The 18,843-nt window shown below is 37.6% G+C and overlaps 2 protein-coding genes across 3 annotated transcripts; both read right to left on the reverse strand.

Moving 5' to 3' along the window:
- Positions 1-10,341: 10,341 nt before the first annotated feature.
- On the reverse strand, positions 10,342-13,441 carry LOC122038388 (auxin-responsive protein IAA10-like). 2 transcript variants are annotated; one of them, XM_042598117.1, is made up of 5 exons: positions 12,469-13,441; positions 11,604-11,944; positions 11,332-11,434; positions 10,919-10,989; positions 10,342-10,728 (listed from the first exon to the last, which is right to left on the reverse strand). In XM_042598117.1, exons 1-5 carry the CDS (start codon positions 12,915-12,917, stop codon positions 10,670-10,672), a joined length of 1,023 nt encoding a protein of 340 aa, XP_042454051.1. In that variant the 5' UTR covers positions 12,918-13,441; the 3' UTR covers positions 10,342-10,669. The 2 variants fall into 2 exon arrangements, with proteins under 2 accessions (XP_042454051.1, XP_042454052.1); XM_042598118.1 differs by having other exon boundaries at positions 10,905-10,989; positions 12,469-13,440.
- Positions 13,442-14,076: 635 nt separating this feature from the next.
- LOC122038391 (actin-related protein 2/3 complex subunit 1A-like) lies at positions 14,077-18,637 on the reverse strand. Its single transcript, XM_042598120.1, has 5 exons — positions 18,524-18,637; positions 16,554-16,639; positions 15,258-15,334; positions 15,069-15,163; positions 14,077-14,227 (listed from the first exon to the last, which is right to left on the reverse strand). Exons 1-5 carry the CDS (start codon positions 18,591-18,593, stop codon positions 14,154-14,156), a joined length of 402 nt encoding a protein of 133 aa, XP_042454054.1. The 5' UTR covers positions 18,594-18,637; the 3' UTR covers positions 14,077-14,153.
- Positions 18,638-18,843: the final 206 nt, after the last annotated feature.

The following is an 18,843-nucleotide window of genomic DNA, read 5'->3' on the forward strand; positions in this document are numbered from 1 at the left end:
ACCCCTTGGCCTATAGTGTGGGTGGGTCCAGGCGGTCGGAGGCCGCCGGTGGTGGGCAGATGGCCGGTGGGCAGGGCGGGTGGCGGGCGCGCGAGGAGGCGCGGTGAGCACATTCGTTTTGGCGAGAACGAAGAGAAAAAACAAAGAAGAAGTTGTATTTAAAAAATAAACAAAATATTAAAAAAAAATCAAATTCTGTGGTTGGGGACGAATCCGCATGCCAAGGTCCGCATTTTAACAAAACTCTATATATATATATATATATATATATATATATATATATATATAAAGGCAACAACACCAATTCAATAAAAATGCTCGATAAGATTTTTAATAACAAGTTTGATAAGAAAATAAATAAGTTTAAATGCAGTTAAACCCAGCTTGGCTCGACTGTTGATACCTTATTTTATATATTGAATAATTTATTTCATGAAAAAGAATTTTGAAGGGGAACTTTTGCGCAATGATAAAGTTGTTATTGTATGATCAAAAGATCACGGGTTCGAATTCTGAAAATACTCTTTTGTAAAAAATAGGATAAGACTGTGTACAATAAATTCTTCTATGTGACCCGTACCGCGGGAGCTTTATGCTTTTGCTTTTTTTTTTTATCTTTCACCAAAACAATGTTCAGATATTTAGGTTAATTATAAAATATATCTAATAATTTTAACTTTGTTTTAACCAAAATTTTCTCATTCTTTTTGAACGTCTCAAATCTACGCTACACTTTCATATCAAATTTGTCGTCTGTTATAAATCACAGAAAACTTACCTGTCCAAAATAATTCATTATTCTTCCTTTTGATCTTTCCTTTTTTTTTTCTTCTTCGTTACTTGTTGAATTCTAATGCTTCCCAACTTTGTTGAATTCTAATGCTTCCCAACTTAGATTTTCACTTGAGAGTTACTATTGTAAGTTTAACCAATTATATCCGTGCCACTCCATATATTCTCTCCCATTCAATCTACTCTAACTCCATCCAATGCACCGATCTTCTTAGCTTAATGAAGACTCGACACAGATACTCTCCTAATCTCGTCACTCGAAAAATGTTTGTTTCATTTAGACAAAGGCTAGCTTTAGGGCTTAGGGTTTGATGTGGTGGATAGGGAAGTCTATATGTGACAGTGCCCGATCAGAAGTCAAGTTGACTAGTCAAAAGACAAGCAAGCATGAAGGTTAAAGCGGTCCACCAAACTCCTTTGACTTCTCGAGATTGGTCCACCAGACTCCTTCAACTCGGTCCATCTGATTTTCATGATTGATCCATTTGACTTCTCAAGATCGGTCCACCAGACTCCTCTGATTTGGTCCATCCAACTCCTTGGAATCTGTCCATCCGACTCCTCCAACTTGGTCCACCAGACTCCTCCGACTCAGTCCATCCAACTCCTCAGGATTGTTCCACCAGACTCCTCTAACTCGGTCCATCCGACTCCTCGAGATCGATCCACCAGACTCCTTCGACTCTATCCATCCGACTCCTTAGAATTGGTCCATTCGACTCTTTTGACTTAGTGTATTCGACTCTTTTGACTCGGTTTATTCGACTCTTTAGGATTAGTCCATCTGACTCTTCGGGATTGGTCCACTAGACTCCTCTAACTCGAACCACTCGGCTCCTTTAGCTAAGTCACCCAGGGCTCCCTTGACATGGTGTTACCTGACTCCTCTAAATCATCTCCGACTTGACCTCACCTCGTCATTCTCCTCCGCTTAGGCTCACACCCTACGTGGCCCGTCGAAAACGTAGGAACTATGTGGATAATGAAGCGACCAAACTGTTTCATTCGTGGGGCCATTTTTCATGGAAGACATGGAAAAATGAAGCGTATATCCTAAAGAACATGTGTAATGGAAGTATACATTTCAGAACATGTGGTGAATGGAAGCAGACATTCCGGAGAGACGTGCACATTCAAAGACTTTTAAAGAGTTGCCCACTCCCTCTCCTGCAGGTATGCACACATAGACATTCAAACTTTTCTTCTCTACAATCTTCTTCCCTTCTCCAGCCTTAGTGCTAACTTGAGCTTTGGAGTGGTCATGCTGAGTCCAACCTCGACACAAATTCTAACCTTTGGCTAAGTGTTTGTAGGGACTTTGGAAGTTCTCCTCACCACCGGGTCATTTGCAACCTTCTCCATATATGACAGCTACTCTACGCCAACTCACTAGATCGTGATCTCAAACAAGAATAGGGTTAATGCTCCCATGATGTATATCTTAATTGGAAGGAAGTTGTGGTGCAACCACTTACATTATAAATAAGAATGAATCATCGATCATGTCTTGCAACATAAATGATGTTTCATGCTATATATCGTAAAGTTCTCAGGTTTAGACAGTAGTTGGTGTAATGAGAATGAGAGTTGCGTCTCATGTGTGGATGTTACCCAAAACAATAAGTAAAAGGGTTCAATCACCGGGAGGAGGTCAAACTGAGTAATGACTTATACAAACATATCAGTAGGCTACTTGCCGATGGATGGTGAGGTAGAAGTGGTGCAATCAAGATTAAAGTAGACCTGCAGGTTCGGCCTTGACCCGGCCCAAGCCTGTAATAGGGTCAATGGGTCAGTTGCCCTTTGACCCGGGTCACCTGGCCAAACCGTAATCGGCTGAGCTCCAGGCCCGAAAAATCGATGAACCGTCGGTTCCAATTTTTCTTTTTAATATGTATCTATTGGAATTGGTAGTTCCCAGTCGTTGGAATTATCGGTTGTTCCTAGCTGTTTTGGGGGGGGGGGGATGAATTTTTTGGCACTTTTTTCAACGGTTAATATCATTTGACATTTTTTAATCAATGACTATGATTTTGTATCTGTTAATATCCAAACTCTGAAAATAGAGAGTTTATTTCATCATTTCCACACACATCTTCTCAACTCTCATTCTCAATTTCACATTCTGTACACGTTTTCGACTCTAAGTCTTCATTTCTACGTACTTTCGTTTTCAACTTTTAACTACAATGGAAGGAGACCGTGGAGGTGTTGGTCCATTTGGATGCAGGCAAGAGGGGAGGGGTGAATTGCCCTACAAAAACAAATCAACTCTTTCTCGACTTATAGTTTGAATAAGAACACTTGTAACTACAAATAAAGAGACTAATAAAAAGGAAATATACACAATAAGAATTACTTGATTTGCAATCAGAAGATTGCTAATCTAAGGAGAATGAAGCGCACTTTTTTGAAGATCTCATTCGGACGGAGTAGCCTCTTACAACGTTCACAGCTCACAAACAAAAATAAAATAGAAGAAATTGAATTACAAGTTGTTGTCTAAACTGTTGAAAACAGCGCTATATTTATAGCACTGTTCCGGGCGCCTGAAAGGGTTTCGGGCGCTTAGAGAGGGATAGAATTCTATCCCCGATGCGTCGGTCAGCGTCCACGTCACTTGTGAGAACATTTGGGTTCCGGGTGCCCGAACTCTATAGGCTCCGAGCGCCCGGACCACAAAAGTCAACAAGGATTGACTTTTTGCTGTCCAATTCCTCTACTCCGGTTCTGCTCGTCTCGGTCCGGATCTTCCGCTCTAGCTCCGCTAGCTTGGGTGATCTCGGCCATCCGGAATAGGGCTCATCCGAACCCAAGTTTCGGCCTTCTCCTCGAGCAGCCTTCCTCCCCAGTTTCTCGTCCCTCGAATGTCGCGTACGTTCTTCTCGTCCATTGGCGTACTCTTTCGTGGCACCTCGTCCCTCAGACACACCGAGCCCGTCGGCTCTCTCCCCATGTCATCCTTCTCGCTAGCCGCGTCTTCCGATCGACTTCCTGTGCTCCTAAGCTACTGCACGCTTAGACATAAGGGTTAAACCAAACATGACCTAATTTAACTTGTTTGATCATATCAAAACAACCTTAGGATTCCAACAATCTTTCCTTTTTTTATGTGAGCAACCCAAGTTAAGCTAGGGTAAACAATGCAAAAAAATGCAATATAAAGACAATTAATTTTGCAAATAAGTGCAAATAGATTTTTCAGTTTAAAAATAAGATTATACCTCCCCCTAAACTTAATATCCTTCTCCTCCTTTGATCATATAAAAAATGGAGCTTCATAATAAGTCTAAGGTTAAAAAAAAATTACAATAAATTAGAAAGTTTTAAGTGTTAAAAAAAATCTAAGTGAGAAAAATATCAAGCAGAAAAATTTCTAAGTTAAAAATAAAATGTTTGTGCAACGGATTAAAAAAAATAACAAAAATAATTTAAATGAAGTCTGCTATATAAAAAAATTTGCTGAGTTAAGTTTGAAAAAGTTTTCTAAGTGAAGTAAAAAAAAAATTTAGAATAAATTTTTAACAAATGTTAAACCATTGATAAAGATTGAAGGCAATTAATTTTTATGTTTATCAATTTATCAATTAAATATTTAATTTAGAAATTGACTTCTAGAATGTGGCGAGGCACTAGGCCTTCTTGGTTATTGGATCATCAACCACTTATAAACAAAGTCTTTTAATGAATTCAAATATTCAATTTTCTACCTGAAAGCCTTAAGTCTAATTTCATTTTCAATTTAAACAAGTTTTTGGAACCCAATATAGGTTCTTCCTTTAGGGTTAATCAGGTATTTTCTAGGTATATAAGCTTTTGATATTTTTCTGATCTAACTTTTGTGAAACTTGTAATATCAGTTTAATCCTTTATAGTTTCTAAAAGCATAAATATTTGAACAAGCAGAATTTTTCAAGTTTTCTATTTCTTCTTTTAATTTATCATTTTCAAGTCTTACTTTATCAAAATTTTCTATCAGACATGATTTTGCTAAAATTGTTTTTATTTTAAGTTTTTATTTTTAAATTTATTATTTTTATATTTTAATTTGTACATAGATTTTGCCATAGACTTAATACCATAGTAAAGTTAATCAGGAGGTAAGAGGCATACCTCACTTACCATATCAGACTTGAAGTCTAACTCTCCCCCTTCATCGATGTTGGCTTATGATGTACTTTTCCCTTCATAACTCACTATCAGTGCTAGTCCGGCATACTCTTTTATTTCTGACTCTGATGATGAGCTGTCGTCCCAAGTAGCAGTTAGAGTCTTGTGTTTCTTGGGCATCTTGCCTTTTTCCTTCTTGAGTTTTGGGCAGTCCTCTTTTAAGTGTCCTTCCTTTTGACACTGGTAGCATCGAACCTTTCTTCTATTTCTTGGATTTTTCTTATTCTGCATTTCTTTAAATTTATTAGATCTAAAGAATTTTCTGAAATTCCTTACCATATAAACTTCTTGATCTTCTTCTGAGTCTGTCTCAAGTTCATCCTTCTTGGTTGCATTTAGCATCATAATCTAGCTTGATTCTTTTGTTGTCCCTGCACATCTGGTTTCATGTAATTCTAAAGTGGAAAAGAGTTCCTACAGGCTACTTACCTCGAGGTCCTTTCAGATATAGTAGCGTCAGAATTGTTAAGGTCCATTCTGAGTTCTAGGAAGACATTGAGTGTGTGTATCATGTCGGTTGGTTACCGTTCACGGGTTTTCGAGTCGGTGATTAGTTCTTTTACCTTCATGTGTAAATTGGCTACCTTCTCCTCTTTCCGGATGAATATTCGTCAATTTGTTCACGAAGTATGTCTCTTCTTACAAGCTTGGCCGGATGTGCCTTAATGGAGTTCGAGGAATCTTCTAGAGTTCTTTGGCGGGGTAGCTCCGTCTGGTTGACTTCTTGACGGTACACCGTAGTGATACTCACTGGGTTGTGCAACTCAAGATCATTTTGCTCTTTCTTGATCAGACTCTCTTCTTTTTTCTCTCTATTTTGATTTGTAGGAGATACAAAATCATATTTTATTATTAAATGAATCTCAAAGTCTGTTTTCAGGAATACCTCCATACGACGTTTCCAGTGTACAAAGTCTCCCTCGAATTTTGGTGGAACGATGCTTGATCCGACCATTGGTAGCTTTGCTTGATCCGGTAGTTGATCCTTCTGGTATCTCGCTCACAGTATCATGATGGTCCTTTAGAGACCACAAGGCGAGAGAGGAGGTGGTGCCTACAAAAACAAATCAACCCTTTCTCGGCGTGCTGGCAGATAAGAACACTTGTAACTAAAAATAAAGAGACTAATAAAAAGGAAATAGACACAAGAAGAATTACTTGGTTTGCAATCAGAAGATTGCTAATCCAAGGAGAATGGAGCGCACTTTTCTGAAGATCTTCTTCAGGCGGAATAGCCTCTTACAACGTTCACAGCTCACAAACAAAAGTAAAATAGAAGAAATGGAATCACAAGTTGTTGTCTAAACTGTTGAAATCAATACTATATTTATAGCACTATTCCAGGCGCCTGGAAGGGTTCCGGGTGCCTGGAGGGGGATAGAATTATATCCCCGACACGTCAGTTAGCGTCCACGTCACTTGTGATAACATTTGGGTTAGGCGCTTAGGAAGAGTTCCGTGCCGGTTCTATAAACTCAGTACCCATACAAAGTCAATAGGATTGACTTTTGCGAGTTTTAGTTCCTCTCTCTGATTACCTTTGTCTGGGAAGTCCGGGTCTTCCGCTCTGACTCTGCCTTTAGCTTGGATGAACTGACCGCTCACGGAATAGGGCTCACTCGGGCAAGTTCCTGCCTTCTCGAGCCTTCACTCCGGTTTCTCGTCCCTTGAACGTCGTGCGTTCTTCTCATCCTGGTCACACTCTTCACAGCATCTGCGTCCCTCGGGCCTTACCCGAGCCAGCCGGCTCTCTCCTGTCGTCCTTCGCTAAGCGCATCTTCGCTTGACTTCCACCCAGCCTCCTAAACTCTTGCACACTTAGGCACAAGGGATTCGCCAAGCGGGGATCTAACTTAACATTTGATCACATCAAAATAACCTTGGGGTTCCAACAGGAGGTTCATCATCCCAATCGCGGAAGGGAAAGGAAATAGTGAATCCATATGAGGACCCCAACATTCAATCAACCTTCTAAGGTTTGGGAAATTCTTCCTGTAAAATCTTCTATTTTCACTAAATATTTTGAGAATCACCCTTCAATGGAAGTGCGTGCAAAATGTAAGCACAATACTTTCTACAAATTCCAAGTCATGATGGGCATGGGTCATTGAAGCGAAGCGTGAAAAGAAGTAGTTGATAGAATATGGACTCAACCGTTTTCAAAAATAGTTATCTAAATTTTCTTCAACTATCGGTAGTACTGATTCCAGTTTATTTTTATATTCTGATAATAAATTAAGTGAATTATTAACTAAATTTATTTCTATAGAATTGTAGGACCGTTGGCGGTCGACTAGAGGGAGGTGAATAACCCTAACAAATAAAAAGAACATTTCTCGAATTTATTGCTTAATTAATCTAACACTTGCATAAATAAAATAAATGACTAAAAGAAAAGAGCCACGAAAGGGTTACTTGGTTACAACCAGAGAGGTTGTTAATCCAAGGAATTTGAGTTCAGTAAACAATCTTCTTCAGGCAGAGAAGCCTCTTACAGCAGTTGAAGTACTCAATTACAGAACAAAACAAACTAGAATGAATCACAAGTGTTGTTTTGAACCTCTTGGATTAGGGTTGTATTTATAGTCCTGGTCGGGCGCCTGAAAGGGTTCTAGGCGCCTGGAATGAGATAGAATTCTATCCCTGATGCAACGGTTAAATGTCACATCGATTTGGGTAAAGTTTGGATTCCGGACGCCCGTATGGTCTGAGCGCCCCGGACTGGTTCCAGGCGCCCAGACCAAAAAAGTCAACATAGTTGACTTTTTTTGTTCGAGTCTTCCGCTTTCCTCGGTCCTGGTCTTCCGCTCCGGCTCTGCTCGCTTGGGTGATTTCGGCCATTCGAAATAAGGCTCACCCAAACCCAACTTTCGGGCCTCTCGAGCAACCTTCCGCTCTGGCTTCTCGTCCCTCGGAAACGCCACACCCCTCCTTCTCGTTCGCCCGTGTGCTATTTCGCAGCACCTCATCCCTCAGACGCACCGAGCCCGTCGGCTCTCTCTCGTGTCGTCCTTCTTGCTAGCTGCGTCTTTTGCTCGTCTTCCTGTGCTCCTAAGTTACTGCACACTTAGACACCAGGTTAAATCCAACAGGACCTAACCTAACTTGTTTGATCACATCAAAACTACCTTGGGGTTCCAACAAGAACAACTTTGTTTTAGTTTTGGATTTAAATGTATATTTAAAGATTTTTATAAAGAATCTATCTATGTGCTAAATGTGTTATTAGAACTACACTAACTCGTATAATTAAAAATTAATAAAAAAAATTAATTGATGAATTTAGTAAATTAAATTAAAAAGTTTTCTTTATATTCTTATATTTGGAGTGATCATTGATAAACATATTCATATATGGGTGTGACTTACCATTGGTTTGATAACTCTTGGAACCTCCAAAAAAGATTGTTAACTTATATAGTTTTTAATAAAACGCATACTACTCATAACATCATACAATTATTATGTTTAATTTTAGGAGAATATTGATTAACTCATAAAATATTTTTAATATCGTTATATAATGCTAGTTCTAATACCACTTATATAAAATATCTAAAATTTATTTCTCAACCTATTATTCGTGGTTTATTTTTTTATATTCGTTGTGTATGCTATGTTTTAAATTTATATATTCAAGATGGATTAAAAATTTTAGAAAATCATATTAAACTAATTAGAACTGTAATTTCTTATTTATGGTCGCATCTATCTATAATGAAATGGAGTAGATTTTGTAAAACTAATAGAATGAGATCTAAAAAATTTTCGCATGATACACCAACATGTTAGAATTCAACATATCAATTATTACAAAATTCATTTCAATATAAAGAATTATTATGTCTATTTTTTTTACAAAATACTTATACTAATATATATTTATTTTCATAATAAAGAAATATTTGTAGTAGTATCTGTGAAATTTTAAAAGTATTTAACGATGCAACCAAATAATTTTCCAATATTATTATCCCACAACTCATTTAGTTTTAGAGAATTTTTCTACTACAGTATTAGTTAATAATGATTCTTTATCTTCTTGCATATTAACTATGAAAATTAAATGAGAAAAATATTTTATTTTATCCTAAAATTTATTTAATTGTATCTACTTTAATCCTAGATTTAAATTAGAAGTTTTGCAACAAAAAATATTAACTTTATAGTATGATATTGTAATTTCATTTAAAGAATATTATATAAAATATGGAATATAAACTAATATTTCTGAAACATAAACTATTAGTAGTAATTTAAAACTTATAAAAACATAACTTTTATTAAAAGAGCAAAATGTCCACAAGGATCCTCAAGTTTCATACAAAAACTTGAGAATTATTTTACAACTTCTTTTAATTTTAATGAAGCAGATAGCGAAAAATTCGATATCCTAAAGTGGTGGTCACAGAAGGCTCAAAGCTTTCTCGTCCTCTCCATGATTGCCAAATAAATTTTAGCTTATCTAGGTTCAATTGTTGCTGTGAAGTAAACGTTCAATGCTAATAGCAAGATATTAGATAAACGACGATCGACTTTAACTCCTGACTCATTAGAAGTCCAAGTACAAGGAATATAATTTTCAGATGACGAAGTTGAATATTTTATATATCGAATGAACGAATACAATGGGAAAGGGAAATAGAAATGAGTAACAATGTCACTTCCTAATATAAAAGGATAAAAATATAAAAAAAATTGTATGAGGTTGGATTCTCTTATACTTTAAGGGGATACATAAGTAATTTAAATAAATACAAATCCTTTTTAAAATAAATTTTAAATTTTTTAATATAATAATATTGAATCATGGTAAATCATAAACCATAATTGTGTTAAAATCATCGAACCGACATTTCCAAACGGTTAATTTGGAACTGTGATCAGGTCTAAATTAAAGTAGCCATCAACTAAAAGGAGAAGGCTGAGTTTGATGAAAGGCTAGCTTGGACATTTTATTTCATCCACCTACTTTCTAGTAAACGAGCTTTCCTTCTGCATATCGGATTTCCACCCTTTGACTAGTAGCATTCCTCGGAGACTCCTTTCTTCTTACCTTCTCTAAGGGTAAGCAGACCCTAAACAAAAGAGGGCCTAAATAATGCTCAGCTACTCTATTGATGAGCATATATCTACATTGCTCTTAATTTAACATAAGTGTATAACAGAAAGATGTCAGTCAATGTGTAAAGGGATCAATTCAGGACAAGCATTGGAAAATGTAACGAGCATTGAAAGTCTATTTTTCCATTGATTTCAAATCCTTCCATCAACGTAAACACTTGGGCATACGAAAATTTTATCAAGCATCAGCCAGGAAGAGAGAAGAAACTTAAGGGCAAAATTCAAATGCATCAATAAGTTGTAAAAAAAAAAAGAAACAACACATGGAACAAGGCACTTAAATCTAAACTGGACCAAACATCCATATTTACAGTATCCAAAGAGCATTCGCGTAGTGGATGTTGCCATAAAGGTATAAATGACTGGTGCCATAGACAAAAGTAAACACAAAAAACAGAGTATTCCTTGACAAAAAGGCAACTATCCAGAAAATGACTATCAATAGGCAAAATGATAGCAACAAGTTTGGACGTAGAAGAAAACTTGAACGTTGCTCCTCAGCATTAGCTTTGCTTTAATTCTATGTCATGCACTCCAGAGTCAATCTTCCTCTCAATGTGTTACCATTCTCTGAATCCAGAGGCTAGGCAGCCCAGGCAACTACTGATCTACTAGCATTGTTGAACAAAAGCAATCTGGTCGCTGCGTGCAAAATCACACCAAGAACTTGCTATCAATTACATTGAGCATGTAGAAGGCTTAGGTCAGGATTATAATAAACTGGAGAAGTAAACACAGAGCGTCGGTACTTTTTCCTTCACACAGAATGTATAGTAAACCAACTAAAACTACAACTGATTGAGACTAGTGTGCCTCACCTTTCCAAACTGACCTGATTTGCTTAGACCATGCGCATCTGAGGTTTTCATGATTCGAAGTCTCTTGACTGTTTCCAGAAACATTCTGCAAGCCAAAGTCATAAACAAATTAGCAAACTAATAAAAATTGTGGAGGAAAAAAAATTACAAGAATATCAATACTGATGGTACTTGAGAGAGAGACATCACTCAAGTAAGACGTGAATAACCCATTCGTCCAAAGTTACATCCACTGTAGTGTTTAAGTGGATTAAACTACTTCTCTTGAACCATACTATAATAATTCTATTATTTGATCAAAAATCCATTTTTGTATTTCTACACATAGGTATTCATCTTGTACGAAGCTACTTGTAACAAATGGCCTAAGATATCATGATACTACAACATTGACTAAAAAAGTAACAGAATCAGTTGGAAGGCATACTGCCAAGGCACATCTCCGACAAGCATCCAATCACCATCCTTGTCTTCATAAGTAAGAGCAAACTCAGAAGAACCATCTAACAACTTTGAGAACCTTGATCCATCTGCATCAAAGAACCAATGAAATTAAAACTAGTGCAAATGCAGACAAGTTCTGTTGGGTTTCAGCAATTAAACTTGGTTTCACACTATTAAACAATCTCAAACTCTGCACCTGTAAACTTTAGACTGAACAACTAGGTAGAAAAACAAAGCTCCAGGCAGTGAACTTACGGACAGTGTTAGCGAGGGTTAATGTCATGGTTGGCTTGTTAAACATGAGCTCAAGTGCAGCAGCAAGAGTTTCATATGAGTTATGGACATGAAGATCCACCTTCCTTCCAATGGGGTCACCGTCCATTTTCACTTTAACGAAGAAAGTACCCTGCAACACCTTCCCTTTGTTCTCCTGATCCTTGCAACCATTGACCACCTGACTGGTGCTGTTGTTACCGTTGTTGCGGTTGGTCTTCTTAACAGTGGTGGCTTCGACGTCGGAGGTGGTGCCTTTGGAGTGGTTGGACAAGTTGTTCATCCTAGAAGCCCTTATAGGCGGCCATCCAACCAACGCTTGACTGCTCTCCCACATGATCGTTATGATGAGGCGTAAAAGCCGAAAATAAGTTAGAACATATGAACATAAAACCACAAAAAGGAATCAACAACACAATCTGAGGGTTGAGAATGTACAAAATCCATCTTTCTATTTTACATAGTTTGATAAATAAAATTTTACACGAAGCATTAAGTTGCTTCATCCCAAAACATTGGTTTTTTCTTAGCATCGTTAGTTTAATGCGAGGACCAATTGAAATTAGCATGCAACCAGAAAATAGATGAATGTACAATGCACAGAGCACTACTCATCACAAGTCGAAACTCAGATTCAATGGCTTAGAGATTTTATAGTATGATTCTTTAGCCTTTTAGATACATCGGCAAGCAAACTGGTTTTTGCCAAAGCCAAAGGAACTTTTTTCGCTGAAATGCTCGGTAGCAAAAATCGGAAAATATAAAAAGGAAAGAAGAAACGGACAAAAAATTGTCTCCGCTTGGCGAAAAGAATGCGAGACTGAAAGAGAAGCAAACAAAGGCTGACCTAGGAGGATGTGGGGAAACGCCGACGTCCGGGGAGACAGATTCTGCAGCACGTTTGGTCCCGACGACGCCGGCCCCTCCGCCCAAGTTGGTGCCGGATGATGCTGACACAAAGGAGCAGGGAGACCTCTGCGAAGCACGCGAGGGGAAATCCTTCGCTGTCAGGATGCGGCAGCACGATGCCCGGTGCGGCGAAGAGGCTGACGCCTTCCCCTTCTTTACCGAGCCTAAAGCCAGCCCCAGCTCTAGCTCTGCCTCCGCCTCCGCCTCCGCCTCCGCCTCGTCACCCCACTCTTCATCCATCACCTCCTCCTCCTCCCTCTCCCCCACCGACCCACCACCCACATCCTCCACCTCCAAATCATCCGCCTCCCTAGCCACCGCCTTCGACACGGAAGACACCGACTCCGGCGACGCCACGCCTCTGTCGAATCCGCAAACCCTGGCCATCCGTTCCCCTCAGCTGCTCAAAGCGAGCTGCATCCGCTACAGGGCGCTGACGGGACTCCTTTTATGCAATGAGCACGAGCTCTGGCCATAACAACACACCATGTAGTGAAAACGATACCCACCAATCTACTCATTCTTCTATCGGGACCAGGCTGGGTCCCGCAGCATCAAAGCGTCGAAAACGCCAGGTGCCCGTGGGGGTGCGCGTGGGGTAGAGCGGCGCTGGGCCCGATCGTAAGATCACCTGTATGGACTAAGAACACCGAACAGCATTTAAACGCCCCATCCGGACGCGTGACACCATCATTCCGGCCGTCAGTCGGACATCATCAGTGGGGCGTGAGTCTCCAGCACCTCGGCCTTGAGAGAGAAACATCATCGTGTTCTCTGACTGCTTCTCGACATGGAACGACACTGTCTTTTTCCGGTAGGCATGATAGCCACTCGCAGCAAAAGGCGCAGTGCATCTGAAGCGATGCTGCCTCCCCCTTCCCCTCTCCTCCACCCTCCTCTTCTGCAACTACAATAATTAATTACTACGGGAAAAAAATATGATTATTTTTTTCGGTTAAAGAAAACAAAAATCTTGAGTTGGGCACAAGGATTATTATAAATCATGCACGGCGGTGGAATGGAATAAAGGGGGCGGGGCGATGAGGTGGGGTTTAGTTTTGCCGTTGGTTTGGACGAAGGGAGAGACGGCGAGCGGTGGTTGGGTTGCAGCTGTTTCTTGTACTATATTTAATTCTAAGGGGGGAGACAAGGATTGTGGAAATCAAAGATGCTGTCTGGTTAGTGGAGGGTAGAGGGGAAAAGGAAACATGCTTTGGGAGTTTATTATCATCACCACTTAAATTGCTATAGTCTAAACAAAATGAATAGAATATACCCATCAAATGCAATTCCATGAATATCATAGATTCCCCACGCTAATTCAATGAGCAAATGTTAAGCTAAATGGTCCAAAGAAGCATAGAATACTATGTTAAAGGGCAATCCAGTACACGAAGCTCCTACCAATATGGGATTCCAATGAAGGATCTATTGTACGCAACATTACATTGCAAGAGATTGTTTACGCGAATCAAACCCATGGTCACACGACAACAACTTTATCGTTGCGCCAAGGCTCCCCTTCAAGATAGAACACTAGGTTGTCAAAGAATATATTAGATGCACATCCAATTTACTAGTTCTTTATTAACACATTAATGCATGGAAAAATATGAAAGCCAATTACCAATTATTCTCTTGTTCATAGTAGCATATGCAAACAGTTTTAGCACCACTTCCGACAGCAAACTTGTTTTCTGAGATGTCAAAGATGAGTCAGAAAAGTAAGAAAACAAATACTAAGTTATACCTAAATATCAGAAAAATCACCAATCTGTCTTTTCAAACATAAGAACAAAAAGGCAACTGTTTTATATTGATTCAAGTCTACAATAAACAGTATATTTAAAACTTTAATATTTAAACAAAAAGTTTGTTATCTCATAATAACTGTTTTAGGTTTGTCCACTTTCTCCACAGGATGACAAAACTATAACCTATATTACATTAAAAATAGACCCCAGAGCAAGCTTACATACATTCTAGGATAAATTATTCTCTACAGGTGTGTGCACCTCGCCTTCTCATACTATCTTTCTCCAGTTGATGTACCTAGTAGCTGCCTACTTTGGTGTGAAGAACACTAATTTGCTAGGAATCATTAGACATGTAGTTGATAAAATTCACACTATAAGTCTTTCACCAAAGATACCAAAATGACTTTGGAAATTGCAATGAGTAGCAATGATGGATTTTGTAGACGTCTAGAGGCCTAAGGTTAGAAATGGCAAGATTTATAAGTACACAAGGTATTAAGTGCTAAAAGTCACCATAGATCAAGAAATGCAACAACTTAATCTTCTGCATCAATAATGAAATTCAAGAAGCTGCACTAGAAATTATGTTATACTGATGGTAACATTTTTCAATCTTGTGTTTCAAATAGGTCCAGTTGTCAAAATAAATAAACAAATAAATTTAAAACACTATGAAGGCAACTAAATCACTTATCTCCACGTAGAAATGACCAACAAAACATTCATCATCAGTAATGGAAAAACTAAGAAAACATTGAAATATGCTATCTTATCCTAGTACCTTTTGGACTCCATTGGACACAAAGTGCAGCACGATTAAGCCTGAGAATGACAAGGGTGGGCACCCACTCTGATGCTTCTTGATTCCATACATATCTAAAATATGAAGCATAGAAAATAACAAAATCTAGATTATATTCTTATCTATCATGCAAAAAAATATAAAAAAGTATTATAAAAATATACTTACGAGTTACGATCATGCGAAACAGTTACAATTTTGTTAGTTTTTATGCTCCAATCTATTCCAGATACAATTTGATCATGCTGTAAAAACAAGGACAGGGAAGCAAGGCTATGAACATTGGACTCAGACAACAAACACTTTACATTCAAAACATTAAATAGAGAAAATCATCAATAGTTACAATTTGGCCCATATCTGTCAATATTTCTCACAATTCATTGGTCTTCCATACCCTTTTTTTGCATCCTTGCTCAGTTTGGATGCAGTTTTAATATCATAAACAGTATCAAAGACATGTAACAAAAGACTTAAGCGAGGAGTTATAAAAGTACATTCAAAATGGCAATATAAACAAGGACTGGCAATATAAATACAGAGAAAATTCCATTCAGCCACCAGACTATTACTTTGTTTTTCAAAATGGCCCCTATAGTTCCAATATTGTTCTTTTACCCTTCACAATTTCATGAGGGTTGTCAATTTACCCCTCTGCAGTAACAATAGTGGAGCAGATGAATTCAGAAGGAAAAAATGCTAATGGCAAATTCATCCCACACTTGTTAATGACAGAAGGGTTAATTGACAATGATTATAAAAATGTGGGGGTAAGATAACAATAGTGAAAGTACAACGCATTCTAGAGAAATGAATTAAGCTTCTAAGTGCATATGTAAAAGATGTAAAACATTAACAAGCTATGTTTCTCCCAATTGTTTGGGTCAACTCCAAAATTATATGCATGAATAAGATCATGATTTCAGTTAATCAATTTTAAGCATCTTAAACCTTATAGAGTAAAACTCATTGCCTTTTCCATTTTAATAATTCAGTGACTACAAATGCACATTTAGTGCATATCTAAAAGATGTAAATCATCGACATCAACAAGCTAAATTTCTCCCAATTATCGAGGGTTGATTACACACATCTTATACCTCCATTGAGCTCTACATAAGACTATAAAACTCATAATTCTACAAATCAATTAAATCATTTTTTGTTGCATTAACTCTTTTCTCTTTGATTTACCACATATTCCTTCCACTCCAATTATCCAGCTCCTCTAATTATAGAATCTCTTGATCGCCATCAAACCATCTGAAAGATGTAAGTCAAATTACAATAACTGGAATGTGCTGAAATCCATTATCTCATGTAACTTGGCACCCTAATGAAGGTCTTATAACAGTCCAACCAAAAACTCGCAGTCAAAATCCACAACTATAAACAAAAGGAGAAGGGTTGCAAGAGTCCTAATAAGATGGTCAAATATATTAGGAAGTAGACAAAGACAAATACCTTTTGGAGAACATGTATCCTCTCCCACTTTTCGCCAAAGAATTTGTAGATATGCACCTCATGGTTATTGGGACAAAATGCAACCACTGTACATCGGAATGGTAAATTATGACTACTATAAAGCAAGTTGCTAAAAGAAATAAACCAAAGGCCATTGAGTATGGAATACAAAACTAATGCTAAGTTAAGGGAAATAATGGTGTAGGAGTTCACTTCTATCTGTATGTCCAATACTATCAACACTATCTATTGATTTACTTGGCCCACACCTATGTTCTACCTTCTCATTGGAAAATACAACATTGCACCACCATTTGAACATAGAAATACCTCCTATTTAATGAAAAATACAAAATTGATGAATAATCATTTACCTTAACTATCAGAATTAAGCATATGAATCTAATCATTAGAATTGTTAACTAATGAGGAGTAAGTATTGAAATAAAAAATTCTCTTTTGTGGAAATTCGAGCCTATCAATGAAAAGAATACTGAACATGTTCGATATTGCATAAAATTTCTCACAAAATCGAACATCTACATTATAATCTATTGTAGTTTTATAACTAAGAAAACCAAATTTCCAAAGTGAAAAACATCTTGAAACATGTTTGACTTTTTTAACTGTATAATTTCAAAATAAATTAATAAAAGGCACACTTTGTTAATAAGGAAGTATTTACTAATTAATAAGTTAGTAATTAAATGGTCATTCTGAAGGGAAACATTATCCATATATAAAGAAGAGCCACACCAGCGTTTATAAATTTATCATCCAAAAGAAAACAATGGGACACATTTGCATGTATCTTCTATTTCTTTTTCATTTTGTTGATTCTCTCTTTGGCATTGAAAGCCTTTATCATGCACTTCCATCAAAGTACTGATAGGCCTAAGGAGTAATAACAAAAGTATTCAAGGCCAATTTATCCAACTAAATCCATATGCTGGATTGAAAACTTCACTATGTAGCATCCCTGTCATCTAATTTTTAGTTTTTCTCACTGCTACTTTAATATTTAACTAATTTAACAAACTTCTCAATCAACATTGTCCAAGTGCACTAATATCCCAACATAATCAAGTCATTTAAAATTATATATCATGCAATTGATATATCATCATTGAATTGTATTTGTCCCAACTATTTGAGTCGACTACATTAATATTATCTTTCATTCAGATGTATACAACAATCATCACTAGTACCATCCAAATCAATTAAATAGTTTTTAATCCATCAGCAGAATAAAAAAAAATTAAAACAACCAGACACTCAGATTTCCATGAGTCCATGAGTGTATTAATTTGGTACTTGGGAAATGAATCTCACGTAAAGCGGTCTGAGGTTTTGTCCTGTTTACAACGTTGAATTGATTTTTTTGAACCATTATAGTCTCAAAAATGCTAAAGGTGCTCATAAATAATAATGAAAAAAAACACATCAAGGAATGAACCAAATATTGCAAACAAAAAATGAACAATTTGAGATTTTCTCTTACTAAGCCAGTTATTTGGGGCTAAACATGATATCCATGAGAAACAACGAGGCATGCATATTCCATTTACTCTAAGAAGAAAAACAAAGTAGGCACATTAGCCTTTAGATGAGATAAAAAGAAACCGGCTTTTCATGCACCATGGTTGAAGCAAAAACACTAGGTGAAAAAGAAAAGCATTTCCACCAGGGAAATCGCGCGAGTCAATTGCTATCTCATCCCCTTAAGATGGAGACCCACAAGGCAAAAGACGCACCAATAAGATAATCGGGGTAGGTCAGCAATTAGCATCGATTCGCAAATTATCATAGAGGCAGCTGCCAAAAGGGAAGAATGACTAACCAAAAGAAAACTAATGCTATAGCAGACGCTCCCGTGATGGGAGGCTATTCCCGGATCTCCCGGAAGATGAAATCTAGAATGAAAGGAAATGAATGTATTCCTAAACGGAGCATGAATGAATAATTACTGGATCGATCAGGACTCCATGCGTGGCAGGTGATGCACTGCGCGAACTGATGTATCGCCACGACCGCCATGCCCTAAATCGTGTTTCCGCCCCACCTTTTCCCTCCAACTGCTAAATCTTTCCCTTTCTCCGTTCTCCGATTGAGAGAGTGAAAATTCAGAATGGATGGGTAGATCCAAATCTTTGAGTAACTCGTGCAAGAAGGAGAAGTGGGGGAAGTTCGAAAGCTATCTTCTCCTCTAATTGTGAAAAGCAAAAGTCAGACTTCAACATCTAAAATAAAATTAACATTTACTGGTATTCACCAAAATCACCCCACG

Source organism: Zingiber officinale, chromosome 1A (assembly GCF_018446385.1).
Source record: "Zingiber officinale cultivar Zhangliang chromosome 1A, Zo_v1.1, whole genome shotgun sequence".
Classification (NCBI taxonomy): Eukaryota; Viridiplantae; Streptophyta; class Magnoliopsida; order Zingiberales; family Zingiberaceae; genus Zingiber; species Zingiber officinale.

What these genes read in the sequence shown, in the direction of transcription:
- LOC122038388 (XM_042598117.1), bottom strand. Translation starts at nt 12,917, where the DNA reads ATGGCCAGGGTTTGCGGATTCGACAGAGGCGTGGCGTCGCCGGAGTCG. An exon ending in GTTTCCCCACATCCTCCTAG is followed by an intron (nt 11,945 to 12,468) that starts GTCAGCCTTTGT and finishes GTGGGAGAGCAG; the next exon opens with TCAAGCGTTGGTTGGATGGC. An exon ending in AACCCTCGCTAACACTGTCC is followed by an intron (nt 11,435 to 11,603) that starts GTAAGTTCACTG and finishes TCTTTGATGCAG; the next exon opens with ATGGATCAAGGTTCTCAAAG.
- LOC122038391 (XM_042598120.1), bottom strand. Translation starts at nt 18,593, where the DNA reads ATGGCGGTCGTGGCGATACATCAGTTCGCGCAGTGCATCACCTGCCAC. An exon ending in GGATACATGTTCTCCAAAAG is followed by an intron (nt 15,335 to 16,553) that starts GTATTTGTCTTT and finishes TTGTTTTTACAG; the next exon opens with CATGATCAAATTGTATCTGG. An exon ending in GTTTCGCATGATCGTAACTC is followed by an intron (nt 15,164 to 15,257) that starts GTAAGTATATTT and finishes TTCATATTTTAG; the next exon opens with ATATGTATGGAATCAAGAAG.